General features: G+C 42.3%; 1 protein-coding gene across 2 annotated transcripts in view; it reads right to left on the bottom strand.

Annotated features, from left to right (window-relative positions):
• Positions 1-15,400, bottom strand: part of ADAMTSL1 (ADAMTS like 1) — a 272,535-nt gene that overhangs the window by 82,076 nt on the left and 175,059 nt on the right. For both annotated transcript variants that reach the window (XM_074953445.1, XM_074953446.1), the window contains one exon: positions 4,698-4,908. In XM_074953445.1, the coding sequence (XP_074809546.1) occupies positions 4,698-4,908 (211 nt within the window). The remainder of the gene's footprint in view (positions 1-4,697; positions 4,909-15,400) is intronic.

The raw sequence follows: 15,400 nt of genomic DNA, 5'->3' as shown, positions 1-15,400 counted from the left end.
TAGAAATACGCTCATTTTCTCCTGTACGATCCAACTAACACAGTTCCAGGTCTGTCTCATCCTATCAGAGGAGAAAAGAAAACCTGAACTAATCTTCTGAAATCAATGGGAGCTGCTTATAATCTGTAGCAGGGGAATGGGACCTGAGAAGTAGAGCATGAAGTAGAAAAATGTTAACAAACATATTCAAGTAGTTAAAAAATGAATGCTCTATAAAACATTGTAGACATCATGGGGGTCTCTCTCTCTTTCTCACACACAGACATGCTTAAGTCCAGGCCTCATGTTACTAGAATGTAATTGGTCTTGAAAGACAAAGTGGGAAGTGTAGCCATTAGAATTGTGTAAAAAGATTTGCATTCAATTTTGTTTTGCTCTCTGAGGACTGAAAACAGCTTTTGCCCAACAACAAAATGGTTAGAAAGCACAGAAGCTTCAAGAAAAGTTTAACCAAATAAGATACTACTTGAGTTTTCAGCAGATGAAAAGATTGAGAAACCTTGTGTTCAAGAACAGAGAACAAATAAGTTTATTATTATTATTATTGTTAGAAGTAATAGTATTGCAGGTAGTCCAATCAGAGATCAGAGCCTCATTGTGCTACATACTGTACAAAACACCTAACAATAAGATGCTTCTTGCTCCAAAGAATTGACAGTCTAATGTCCGGGAATCACCCCTCCTTCCAAACCCCTTGAATTTATTGAGAGGAGAGGGAGAAAACAGAATTTTTCTACCAATTCTTTTTTCTCCGGCCAGTCAGGTAATCTTGTTCTGTGAAAATTAATCAGCTACTCTATATCAGCCTCGGTATTTCAAAACACTGGATAGAATGCAGAGATGGCAACAGATTCCCTCTCTGTCCTGACGACTCTATCTAATGCAGGGCTAGACTAAAACACGGGCACTATTAGCTCCCAGAATCATGTTATTACTTCAGACTTTTTCTTAATGGAAGTTTCTAGCCCTCATGGCTTGCCCCTTGCATCTCCATGGTGTGCGTTAACTCTTTCTACTGCTCTGGGGCCCTTCATCAACACCACTCCAGCAGAGGACTTTGTGAGTGTGGCAGGAGGAGAAAAGCCTAGGGGCTAGGCCCATTCACTTACGCAGGCACACTGGGTAAGTCCTGGGGGGCCACCGTGCTGCTAATCCTTCTTCCCCAGGGAGTGGTGCACAAACTGTGGAGAACAGAGAGGTGTGGAGAAAGAAGGTGGGGCAATGTCTCTGTGCCCCATCTTTGCCAGTTCATGGAGCTGGCTGAAAGTTCTGAGGGATGGTGCGGCGTATGCAGTTCTCCCTGCCCACTGGGGCATTCAGGAAGATACTGCACCTCCTAAGGACACCCCAACCCTCCGCCCAAGTTCCTCCTGCAGCAATGCAGAGCTGCATTGCCCCCTACACAGTCTAGCCTTCAAGCATGGTTTTTACTGTATAAAATGACTTGCTTCTATGTTCTGTAGCAAGGCAGAGCAGCTGCGATGGGAGCCTAGAGCAGGCATTTTCCTGCCAGCAGCTCTGCAGGATCCAGCTGGCTCCTAAGGCCTGCCACTTCTTAAATTTAAAAAGACATTTTAAAAGAAGGAGAAAAGTAGCTTGGAAAAGTCTGAGGTGGGCAGTGGTTTTCCAGTGCTGATCTAGGTCAGGCAATTGTCCCAGAGTAACCTTAGTGACAGGACAGCACTAAGCACCCACAGAGAGGGACAGGCCTGAGACTTCGGCCTTTATTCAGTAATAAAACCAAAAGAGATTAAGATTTATTAATGTGACATCTCCCACTTGATCTCTGTAGAGCAGATATTTACTAGGGCTTGTAAAAAATGAATACTTATATCCACTTTCCTTCAGAAACACACTACTGAAAACAAGATAAACATCCTAATGGCTCGATCCTAGGGACACAGCATTTTTAAAATAAATATAGTCTTGAATTTATAAGGATGTATTTTTAATCATTCGGAATCTTACAGGCGTTGATGATTATCGGGACTTTATTTGCCAAGGACATTGGGGCTTTTAAACGCATCTAATTCAGACCATCTTCCTTTAACAAACAAATAGCCTCAGAGAAGAAAATATCATTCCTGAACCTTTGTAGGTTAAAACTTTTGTTGTTTAAAAATTACCAGGAGGGACTGCTATGAAAAGCAGAACCATAGACATTACATGGGCAAAATTCACAACTAGTCAGGAGGCAAGCACAAGGGCCTGTGTGGCACCTTAAGGGCTGATGTGGGACCTTAGGGCTTGTCTACACTAACAATTAGCCTGTGGCAAGCTGGGGTGTGAATCTACCCTGCACTAGCCTGCCATGCTGTAGCTGTGGTGGACCCTGCTGACGCATGTTAACAGTTTGTTAATGCGCTTTGATCTAGTTCTGTTCCAAAGAGGATTTCGAACTGCTAATGTGCATAAGCAAGGTCCACATGGACAGCTAGATCATGGCAGGCTAGTGCAGGGTAGATTCACAACCCAGCTTGCCACAAACTAAGTGTTAAAGTAGACAAGCGCTAAGTGATTCATCAACTTTGCATGGGCCCTGCACAGTAGTAGACTTCACCCTATGTAAATTCTACTTTAGATAAAATGCTTATAGGGAAATTGCAGCATACCTTGCTGTGGGAAAGGTGTGTGTTCCGATAGGGGCTTGATTCACCTCTGCTGGAAATGAACCCTCCCCTGCAACCTGGGAGAGGGATTCGCCCTGAGTCAGGGCAGGCAGTGTTTGAACTCTTCATGGAAAGTTCTGCAGCTTTAAACTGTGGCCAGACCTTCACATGAGTCCGCCAGTGGAGGTTCCCTGGGAGATAAGCTGAAACAGCACATACCCCATCTGTCAGGCCAGATCCTGTACCCCATACCATGAGGGATGCACTGGCCAGTTGTGGCTTCCCCAAAGGAGATGTAGCTGCCGACTCCTGGAGCCATCACCATCCAACTCTGGGTGTCCTTTCTACCATTGTATGCTCTGTTCCGGAAGCCAACCAGTGCACTGTACACTCCACAACAGTGAAGAGTAAGAGAACTCACAGCGAGGGACACCAGAGGAAACCCTTACTCTTACAAAAAGGCCCTAGAGTGCAGATAGGGCCTCAGTTTTAAAGCCTGCTTCCAAAAACCAGCCTCCTCAATGTCCTAATGTAGATAAGACTGCAGCATACTGATATTCTGATAGTTCTCAACTACATTAGAGCAGTTTGTACTCTGCAAGAACTTGTTATATGCTTTTGTGTAGGCACAGGCAACTTTAAATCTGGCACTTCCTAACTTTTGGGGCACTCGACTTTGCCACCCTAGCATTCTTTTAATCTAGTTTTTGGATGTAGTTTATAGTTACAGTATGTATGTCCAGGGTGTTGGATAGACACATTTAAAAATATGTGTGTATAATATATATATATATATACACACACACACACATCCCTTCATATTTTAAATGTGTAGATAATGTTGAGTCTTTTTCAAGAGAAAGGAATGACTCATGCTGTGTGGTTTTAGCAAAACAGCACACTGAATCAGAGACTTGTTGCAAAGATGGCTGCATAAGCCCGGAGCTCCCTCATGTATTACTGTCGTACGAGTTTAATAGCACCACTAGGTGAATATATTAACATGTCATCTAACTCAACTGGCTTTTAAATAAGTGGCATACATTACAGCTGGAGCCAGGCATAGCATGGGAAAGTACTGGGTAAAACTCCCACTCATTTCCTATTGGGCAAAATTAACCCACATACAGAGGGCCAGCAAAAGGCTGATGTATCACTTAAATCCTACCCAAACCATATTTTGAACGTTTAAATGGGAGGTGAGTGGTGCATTGGCCTTTTTTCTGGCCTCTCTGTTGGGGAGTGAATTTCAGTCAGTCCTGACCCGCAAGACCTCTTGTTGTGCAGGATTGCACCTAACTCAAGTACTCTCAGTTATGTCAAGAAGCTCAGAGTTTTCTTTTGCATCTAGATGGCAACAAATTCATTTCAGTAGTGATCTAAAACAGATCTTCCAATTGCCTTCCAAAAACACTGACCCAAAATATCACACAATTTAGAAGTAGTTTTTTAGACAGAAGGCAACTCGGCACCCAACTACCACTGAAAGTCACTAAGACTGAACGGCCATTTGTGACTTTGAAAAATCTCACCCTTAATCATTAGGGGACAAATCTCTCCACAACTAAAGTATTTCTTTCATTTTCAAGGAGTGCTCACAAACTTGTTCTCGTCATTCTCTCCTCCCACATCTGGTCTCAATACAATCTCTGTATAGCTCGACTCCTATGGACCCCGCAAGCCGTATGATGGCAGCGAAGAATTGTGTGGAGGTGGCACCTCTTTTCATTCCTCGTGACTCTGATTTATGATCTTTTGGATCTGAAGCGGATTCAGAGGCAGTAATAGTCAATATCTATTTGTGAAAATTGTAATTAAAAATTAATAAAAATCACTTTAGTGAAAAAAATTCTCTGTCTCTTTGTTTTTATATTGACCTTGTTTAAGATGAGATAACAAGATACCACTGTCCTGGGATCTTCAAGACAGACATCTATGTTTCATTTTTTAAATAAACTTACCAGCCTGCCCTGTGTGATAAATGAATCTTCTTGCCTGCACTGAACAACTATGTATCACTGACTAAACTAGATCAGTCTGTTTCATGAGCATCAGATGGGATACAATGGATTAGGGGCACCCTCTTACCTGTTGCCATTGTGTAGGGTACCAGGATGGTGGGCAGTCAAAGCGATTGCAGGCTTGCACTAAGGTGGGCTTGGGTTTATGGCACAGCTCATCTGCCGAAATCACCGTCTCATTCGTCTCTCTTGAGAGGAGGTGAGAGCAGAAGACATCTCGAGTCTGCAGACCAACTCCACAGGTGAGACTGCAGGAGCTCCATTTCCCAATCTCCCACCTGAGAAGGGGCAGAAAGAGGAAGCCTTGAGCGTACAATGAAAACAGCATCATCCACTTCCTATCCCAATGAGCTGGACTGGAGAAGCTATGACTGAATGGAAACCGCTGAAGCTTCACTTTCAGATTAGTTTGGGTTCTTTTGCCCTTCCTCCCCCGCAGCATCCTCATGTCTGAATTAAGAAGCTAAACAAAATCACTGATTGGTTATTGTTGTTTTGTATTGTAAATTCAAGTCAAACGCTCTCAGCAGCCTGCTGTCCCCTGAAAACATTTCTGCCTCACAAAAAAGGGTTATTGCTGGCTGGAGCACTTGAGGCTAAAGAGCCTCAAGATAGAACATGCTAAAACAGATTGGCTCTTTTGTGGAAGGGCAGGGAGGAATAATCTAGCAACAATTTCATCAGTGTAAATGCTGCTGGCGCATTGGGGAGGAATCTCTGCCAGGAGATTAGGTTGTAGGATTCCTAATGACTTGCTGTTGTGGGTGGGAAATGCCATAGCCTTCATGAATGGCAGCAGGACGGCACCATTAGTGTTCCGAGTCACTGGCTGGATGCCGACAGCTACAAATGTCGCCTCTGTATCAATAGAGGGACTGTAGGTGCCAGTATAAACCTGGGCTGAATTTAGCCCTTAAAAATACCCTTACGTTCATCACAATAAACACAAAACTTTCTTGCAGCTGGGTCCCGCCCCATCCCCACAGGTTAATTTAGGGAACTGATTGTTGAACACATTTACTAACATGGTCAACTATGCACAGACCCCAGCAAAAATAGCTGGGGCCCACGCCACAGGAAGCCAGTGACTGACTTAAGGCTCTGACTTACACACACATTATTAAAAAGGAATCTTATGTTCATGATAGCAGCCCAAAATGTAATCTCATCAACCTTCCCCAAAACACTAGGGCTAGCCTTGAATGCTCCTATTTATGTATGGAAGACATGAGGGCTGGATTCTGCCACCTTTCCTAATATTGAGTCATACTTTCCTTCCTGTGTAGTCCCACTGAAATCAGACGGTGTGGGAGTAAGGCAATACTAAGGTGGAAGAATCTGTCACAGAGGAAGCAAAACAAGATAGAAACCAAAGGAAATGATCATCAGGAGAGACACGGAAGTTGGAGACTCTGAATGGGACACAGGTAGAAACTGAAGGAAGACTGATTAAAAGCTGTAGAAGGAGCAGGAAGGAATCATTTAGAGAGCCATTTAACCTCACAAATCACAATAGTTATTCCGCCCATGACAATACAGAGCTGAATTAAACTGAGATCAGCAGCCACATGGAAATGGTGGGAGTCCGAACGTCGAGCACATTAAAGTTAGATAGAACACTGCACTAATAAATGCACTATACAGAACCACCCTGCACTGGCAAGGAGATGGACTAGATAAAGTAGCAGATATATTCCATCTCCAACTCTTCTGGTTCTATGAGAAGGCTAGGTTCTATATTTGTTTTTTCTTTCTTACAATTATGTCTACATCAAATTGTTCAGGTTACAAGTAAAAAGATTCCCTCCCCCAAATGACAGGGCTGAGCTGCTCAGAGTGGGACCCAAAAGCCACAGCGTGCTCTTACTGGGCCAGATCTGTCAACAGGGCTCTGTCATTGGACACCAGCAGAGGCTATGCTTTGTACACCATCAGAAACAATAAAGATTCTGTAGTTGGAACTTAGATGCCCATTTGCTGGTGAAATCCAGCTCACCCTTCTCTAGCTGGTTTGGCTCTGCAGAGCTAGTGGCAATAATAAAAACTTGTTTTTGTCAACAAAATAACCCTATATAACATGGAACACAGACTGAGTAAGAAGTTGCCATTTTTACATAGTCACTTTCCTGACCATAACACATTCAAGGCCAGTAAGTCTGATCAATGCACCAGCAGCTCTATTTCTTTTGAACAACAGTTGACATCTGGCAGCCAGTTCTGCTAATCCAGTGTGCTTCCCTTACAAATGAGAGTATTAAATCAGATTTCCCTATAAAGTTGTCAATCAAAATTAATGTGGATATCAGCTACCCTCTGTCCACTGAACATCTTAGACTGAGATATTTGAGTTGGGTGCTAAAAAGAAGGCATTTTCTTCCTCATGGATCTATTTTGATACAGGGCTCATTATATCAGCTGCCAAAATTTCTTGTCTTCAAGAGTGGTTAGTAGCTGTTGCCTCCAGCAACTCGCTGTTTGTTTTGGTATAAGTGTTTCTGTTGACAGTTCACATCCAAGTGGCTAGAGTGCCACAGTAACACTTCCTAACTCTTGGCTTCTGCAAAAGAGGATGTCTGTTCCTTTATACAAAGAATAATGTCATTTTTCGATAGGAAGAAAAGATTTGCCTTTGCAGCATTTAAATTTTTCTGTTGAAAGTTTCACCTATGTGTAACACTGGCTTGTTCAATTTTCTCCATCGACTCCAAATGGGAGAGTCTTAGAGGAGATCAGGAAATATGGGGTCAAATTCTTCCTTTGCTTACACTTGTGCAACCTCACTGACTTTAATAGCGTTTCAGGGGTATAAGTGAGAACAGAACTTGGTCCTTAATGGGGAGGTCTGAATAACCAGAAAAAGCAGGAGTTATGTGGATAATCAGTAGTATTTACAACCTACCAATGAAAAAGGACAAAGATCAGTGATAACATCACAGAAAATTATCATAGAATGTTTAGTATGGACAGGTTGGTTTCAACACTATTATTACTAGAACTGCCTAACACTTCCCATTATAAGACCCTATTTTTTCAGTTGCTTATAAAACTGTCCCAAACTTTTGATAATGTTCTTTTAATGCGTGTGTGTGTGTGTGTGTGTGTGTGTGTGTGTGTGTGTGTGTGTGTGTGTGTAATTTTCTAGATTTTTAAAATACTATTTTTCCACAGGACCCCTGCCTCATTCAGTGCACCGGATGGGCCTGCTCTGGGGATAAATCGGATTTGTGTGGTGAAGAAGACTGTTGTTTGTAGGAGCCCTGTTTCATTTGTTGCAGAAATTGGAAGGTGTGTAGTGAATGAGGCAGGGGATTTCAGGAAGAGAAAGGATGGTCTTGTGGTTAAGGCAGCTGAATGATGCCCTAGGGAATCGGATTCTATCCCTGTCTCTGCCCCGGAGTTCTTCTTTGATGCCAGCGAATTCACTTAAATCAAACTTCTCATAGGTGGTCACTAATAGTGTGTTCCTCATTTTCTGAGCTTGACCTCAGATCCTCGAGTCTGATTTGCAGAAATGCTGAGCACTCACAGCTGCAAATGAAGTCAATCAGAGTTGTGCTTTGAACATATAAAATGCAAAATAATGCTACATACTCTGAAAAACCAGGTTCTAGGAGTCTCATATTGGGCACCCAAAATTAGGGGACCTTAATATCTGTGTGTCTCAATTCCTCATCTGTAAAATGGGGGTAACAACTCCCCTCTTCTCACAGGGGTGTTGTAAAAATAAATTTATGTTTGTGAAGCACTCAGATACTATAGTGATGAACACCATAGTGAAGGCCATAAGGAAATTAATAATTCTGTCTTCAGAACAGGGTTTGAATAGTGTGCAGTAAATAAGATTTGGAGCCACACACTGAACAATGGGGAGAAAGACAATATTGAATAGCTGCTGATTAAATGAGCATCATCTATTCTGTGCTTCAGTGAGGCAAGGGGCATGTGGAAAATATATCATCTGATCAGGCAATTAAAGACTGTATCATAATTCATATGCACAAGGGGGCTAAATTAAGGTTGTGCAAGCAATCTTAATTCTGGCATTTCCTAACTTTCGAATCCTTGACTTTGAAATCTTGATAATGTTCATTTAATCTGGTTATTTGCTGTGTAATTATATATGTGTCTGTCAAACTGCAGATATTTCAAAGTCCTTTATAAGGATGAGTTAAAGACTGGTACTTCAGAATGGCTACACAGGCAACGATTATACTCTCCCTGAGCTAGCCTTGGGCATTAAAACCTGTTTTACAAAAACAGAGAAAACTGGTTAGGACAAAGGGTTAACTCCTGTTCCTTCTGAGATGTCATGGGATCTTAACTTCCACTTGAACCACCAGTGATAGGCACCTGATGAGTTTAGAGACTCATCTGAAGAATGGCTGCTCTCACGGCACTATGGTGAAAGTTGCTATATTAGGGTTAGATTAGATAGCACAACATCTCTTCGCCCCATGGCTGTGGGCATAACTCAAATCCTGTTGCTGGTAACAGTACTGAATTATTATAGTCAGTTAAGGTCTGATCTTACAGTCACTTATACACATGAATAAAGTGTTTGAAGGATCAGGAACTGAACAGAGAGAGGTTTGTTTAACTGGAACTGGAACTGACTGTGGCAGTTAGAATAAAATAATATATAAAAAGCTATAAGGAATATTTATTCTTGCTAGTTGACAGACCAGCTGACAGTTTTGGCTTTGCACTCTCTCTATTGTTTCCTGAAAGCCAAAGAGAAAGATTGCATGATCTTTGTTTGAAACCCACTCTTTGTCTCTCCTCCCCCGCACATCTGCCAGTGCCCAAAGCAATATCAGTAAGTAGCAGCAGAACTGCAATGCCATTCCAGCTTTTCCCACAGAAAACTTTGGCATGTGTGTGCATCAAGCCATTCGGCTGTGCTTGCTGTAGGTCTATTAGTTTACCTGTAAGGGCAATGCCTGAAACAAGTAACCTCCCCAAAACCTTTCCCCACCCCACTTAACTCCTGGAAAGCAGTTTTATATTTTAAAACACAAATGAGACGCCTAAAAGATTTCAGCGACCATACCTCACAAGGACTAGAAGCAGAAAGCTTTTGACCTTTGCATGGACTTGCATACATACGCCACACTAAACTTTTGAACTGGCTGAAGAAAAACTGTTAATACTGCTACAGAAAAACAAAGGCATTCAGAGATTGCTGAAAAGAGGAAGGGAAAATAGAGGGGAAAAAGACTATTCACAGCGCTTGATGTGTTTGGGATTTTTTTCCCATAGTTACACTTGGCAAATGAGTGTAAATGAAAGGAGGTTTATTTTCAAAGGTTCCTATGGAACTGTAGAATATGCAGATGACAATCAAAATAATACATCCTGATTATTGCCGTTGCTAGGTCGTGTGAAAAGTTTATGACAAAACTGAAACACCTGATTTTGTATCATTACAAACTCAAAACGGATCAGTTTTCTTAGAAGTTTATGATCCTTTCAAGTGAAGCTAGGCCACTTTCCTGCGGATCTTTATTATTATTTCGTATTTGCTCAACACTGACAATGCACTTGGAGCTGTACAATACACATAAAGACAGCCACCAGCCCTTGTATGGAACCTGGGCTGGTTCTGCAATGAAATGGTCAAAAGGTGCAGCTTCCAATACATTTTATTTTGAGGTTATGGGTTCATGTGTATGCAGCTTCAGAGGTACATTGGAACTGGACAAAATGTCCATGCAAAGCCCTGAAAATCAAAAGCAATAAGTGTCATGTATCTCTAATAAGTGTTAAAGAATAAAAGGGGAGTAGTGATGTATGGTGTGATGGATGTTATAAAGTCTGAATAATTACAATTTCAAGACAAATTATGTGGACAGAAAAACCATCCATTTAGGAAATCTAGAGATCAGCTTCTGCACGGAGCTGGACAAATAATCTGTAATGAATAATTTGACTAATTCCACCTTTTTTTCTATTTTTTAAATTGTCCATGAACAGACTGTGATTTTCCTGAATGGATTCATTGTCCAAATTTAGGCCTGATCGAGCCAAGTACTTAAGTCTGTGCTTAGCTTCAGGCATGTGAGCAGTCCCACTGAGTAAACTGAGGACCAGAGTGCTCAGCAATTTGCAGAAGAGAGAGAACAGGATAGAGATACAGACAACTCAAATATAGCAGCAAAAGAGCTAATGCACCAGAAAATGCCTTTACTCTGCAAACCTTCATTCATAATTTGGGCATTAATTATACTATATTATTATTATTACTCATAATGTGAAACTGGATAAGTAGTTTCTAAAGCAGAAGCACAGGTAGATAGTAACTTAGAGCTGCTCTAAATTAAGAGTCTGGTTCTGTAGCTGCTACACAGGAAAAGCTCCCAGCACAGTCAATGGGACTTTTGCCTGCAATCCCTAAATCAAATGTCTTCATCATGTTACAAGGCATTTTTAGTTGTGTAAGGGCCTACAGCTTGGAATGGGAGAGGACCCAAAGGTTTACATTCAACTTTTAAGTTTTACAGAACTTAATATGAATGGAAAGTTTTAAATGGCCCTTTAAAATAATTTCAATAAAAGGGTTTGGTTTTTATTTTTAGATTGAAAGAAAAGTAACAGAAATTATGGCCTTGCAGTACTGGATAGAGTCTCAGGACATCTGGGGTCAATTCCTGGCTCTGCCACAAACTCCAGTGCTGATTCAGCAAAACGCTTCAGCATGTACTGGACTTTAAGCATGTGACAAGTCCTATTGACTTCCATGGGAGTACACAAGTGCTTAAGTGCTTTGCTGGTTCAGGGTCAATGGTTCTGTGCCTCAATTCCGCATCTGTAAAATGGGTATAATGATACTTCTGTTCTTTCACCCGTTGTCTGTCTTAGACTATGTTCTTTGAGGCAGGGACTGTCTCTGACTACTTGTTTGTACAGTACCTAGCACAATGGGACTCTGATCTTGATTGGAGCCTCTAGGCCAGGGGTGGGCAAACTATGGCCCGCGGGCTGGATCCAGCCCATCAGGGCTTTGGATCCGGCCCGTGGAATTGCCACTCCCGTGGTGCCGCGTGCCCCGTGCTGCTCCCGGAAGTGGCCGGCACCATGACCCTGCGGCCCCTGGGGGAGGAGGAGCAGAGGGCTCTGTGTGCTGCCTTCACCTGCAGGCACCACGCCCCGCAGCTCCCATTGGCCGGGAACGGGGAACCACAGCCAATGGGAGTTTCGGGGGAGGTACCCACAGGCAAGAGCAGTGCGCAGAGCCCTCTGCCCCCCCCCCCCAGGGGCCACAGGGACGTGGTGCCGGCCACTTCCAGGAGTGGCACGGGGCCAGGGCATGCAGGGAACCTGCCCTGGCCCTGGTGCATGCTGCTGCCACCCTGGAGCCACTCCAGGTAAGCGGTGCCAGGCCGGAGCCCGCACCCCAAACCCCTCCTGCACCCTGCACCCCAATTCCTTGCCCTGAGACACCTGCTGCACCCCCCCTGCACCCGAACCCCGTCCTGAGCCCCCTTGTACACCCTGCAACCCTCCTGCAGCCCAACTCCCTGCTCTGAGCCCCCTGCCGCACCTCTCCTGCACCCCAACCCCCTGCCCTGAGCCCCCTCGTACACTCCACACCCCTCCTCTGCCCCAACCCCTTGCCCTGAGCCCCTTCCTGAACATCGCACCCTCTCCCACACCCCGCACTCCCTCCCACACCCCAACCCCCTGCCCCAGCCCTACATTCATGGCCCTGCATGCAATTTCTCAACCCAGATGTGGCCCTCAGGACAAAAAGTTTGCCCACCCCTGCTCTAGGTACTACAACAATACAAATAATAGTAAACAGTTAATTTTGTTTTTAATAATCTTCTATTCACCATAAAAATAAAAGGAGTACTTGTGGCACCTTAGAGACTAACCAATTTATTTGAGCATAAGCTTTCATGAGCTACAGCTCACTTCATCGGATGCATTCGATGAAGTGAGCTGTAGCTCATGAAAGCTTATGCTCAAATAAATTGGTTAGTCTCTAAGGTGCCACAAGTCCTCCTTTTCCTTTTGCGAATACAGACTAACACGGCTGCTACTCTGAAACCTATTCACCATAGTGACTGGTGCCAGTATAAGGTCCTAGACAGAGACATAGATCATAGTTTTAAAGATATGGGAATTAGAAAGCGATGATAGCTATTAACTAACTATTCATAGAAGGTGAAACTGACAAATCTAGTTTCACTGTCAAAATTGTGCCAAAAAACTCTAGACTGCTCAGACACCATGGTGATAAGCATGATATAGACAGATTAGATAGGCAGAAGTTTAAAAATGTGAATTAGCTGCTCCAAAGCCTGTTTGAGGCCAATGGAAAGAAGTCTTTTGGATCAGGCCATAAATGAAGAGCAGAAATGACAAAAAAACAAGTAGATTTTAAAACATTCTTAGAATTGAGATGTTATAAGAACGGAATAATTTGAAAGATATACAATTGTCATCTTGACAGTTTCCCTTCAAGTAATGCCAAGAAAATTGAACAGCACACGAGAAAAGCAAACAGTCTTCTAGGCAAAGACCGCCCAGCCCAGTTATAAAAAGAATGAAGTTATCATTTTACTTGGTTAAAACCATATGAAAATGATACAAGAGGACTTATTATTTTTAAAATAAGCATTCTTCAGTTTGGAGTGAGGTTTGTGTGTGAGCCTCTTACCTCTTAACATCTGGTACCTGCACATAGAGACACTCTTTATTGTTCAGGGGCTGCATGGCAACAGTGTATATTCACAAACATCAGACTGAATTAATCACATATTACATCAATACTGGGCTTTTTCTCTCTGCCTCTCACCTACACATCCTGCACCAGACACTGGAGGCAGAGAAATCTCTGATGGGACAGCACACATCCTTTTGATTTCAGTTCCAGTGCTTGATTTGTATTTGTGGCAATGCAACCCAATTCTCTGTGTGCATATATGCTTGTTGGACACTCGGTTATAACATTCACCATGGGGTGAATCAGTTTAGTCAATGTTAGATTTTAACTGCTGACAGGAAATCCAAGATCCAATTGTAAACCTATCAGCGTTAATCCTGCAGAGGAAAGCATTGCCTTCTAATAGTTAGATCAGATCAGACAGGACTCTTGAGTTTTATTCCTTGCTGCTTACTCATACTGGTTTCAACCTAGGATGCTTTAAGTTAAGAACCTAAATCCATATTTGAGCACCTAAAGAAGTGGCCTGTCTTTACAGGTGCTGAATACCCATATTTCCCATTCCTTAGCTATAAGAGCTATGGATCCTCAGCACCTCCAAGAACCAAGCCACATATTTAGGTGTCTAAATATAGATTTTGGGGTCTAATTTCAAGCACCCAAGTTTGATTTTTTTAATCTTAATATTTCCATGCCTCGGTTTCTCCATCTGTAACATAGGGCTAATAATAAACGCACACATACCTCAGAGAAATGTTGTGAGGTTTCGCTAATGTTTGAAAAACTACTTTGAACCTCAGATAAAAAAGGGCTGCATTCATGCAAAAAGTTATTATTAACAACAATAATAACCACAAACAACATTATAACCATTCATGTTTATAGCATGTCAGTGCTAATCTGACAAACTAAGGCCCAGGGACTAAAGGTCTAGTGGTTTGATCACCAGTCTTGGCAATGGATCAGAACTGCTCTGTACAACCTAGTGGGTTCTAGGGTTCTTTGCGAGCAAGGTAAAGAGATATGCTTTATCTCAAAAAGCATCCATCTCATAACTGAGGAGAACCTATGAAAAGTGATAATTGTACAGCATTTCAGCCTCTTTAAGCCAGTGCATGCGGACATATCAAAGACTTACTGAGATTACTTTGGGAGCAGACAGAGGTGGCCTGCATTAACTCTGCAGTTTTATCAGTATCAATGAACACTGCAGCTCATTATGAATAACTGTGGTTGGGAGAAATATTTCTATAACAAAGCAAAATAGAGAAAAACTAATGAAGAACTCTAAAGCCAAAGAGGGAGAGAAGTTACACAGAGCTGGTACTGCTGCTTCCTGGAAGCAGCATCTCCAGTACTGACCATCCTGATTAGCTGATGTTTTGACTTTTTGATGAAAACTAAAATATTTCAGGTAAAATTTTTTTGGATGAAAACAAAAAAAAATTGAATTTGAACATGGTGCCACAGGACATTTTGGCAATAGTAGTTCAGGTGTCTTATGCTCCTATTTCTCTTCTATAGATGGAGCTCCTTGGCTGGACTACATCTCCCATGATGCACCATATTTTCCCCCTCTTGCTAGGCCACCACAGTGCATCATGGGAGTCCCTAACCATAATGCATCATGTAGTCTGGCTGGGGAACATAGACAGTAGAGGAAAATAAGCATGAGGTATCTGAACCACAATTCCCATGAGACACTATGGTGGCATTTTTAAATAATTTTTTTTTCAATTTTTGGCCAGAAATGTTGATTTTATAGGCAAACTTAAAAACCCCAAACCATTGGGGATTTAAAGCAGATACTTTTTGTGAAAAAATTATTTTATTTGAAGATACAATTTTCCATTAAAAACGGTACAGATGGAAAAATTTTGACGAGCCCTAGGAGACACCTCTTTTCCCAGTGTAAGAAGCCAAATAGATGGATGCAGTCTAACACACAATGTGGGTTTCCTAGTGGACAATGCCAGAATTACACACATCACATGGACCACAAGGGAATTTGCAACAGAAATACAAGATCAACGAGTTACAACAGTGAGAGAAAATGGAAACCGCATAGTTACTACACAGAGTTTTGTGACCCAATATAGCAA

This window comes from Natator depressus, chromosome 5 (genome assembly GCF_965152275.1).
Source record: "Natator depressus isolate rNatDep1 chromosome 5, rNatDep2.hap1, whole genome shotgun sequence".
NCBI lineage: Eukaryota > Metazoa > Chordata > Testudines > Cheloniidae > Natator > Natator depressus.
The sequence above is the reverse complement of the archived record's forward strand: the minus strand, read 5'-3'. Positions and strand labels throughout refer to the sequence as shown.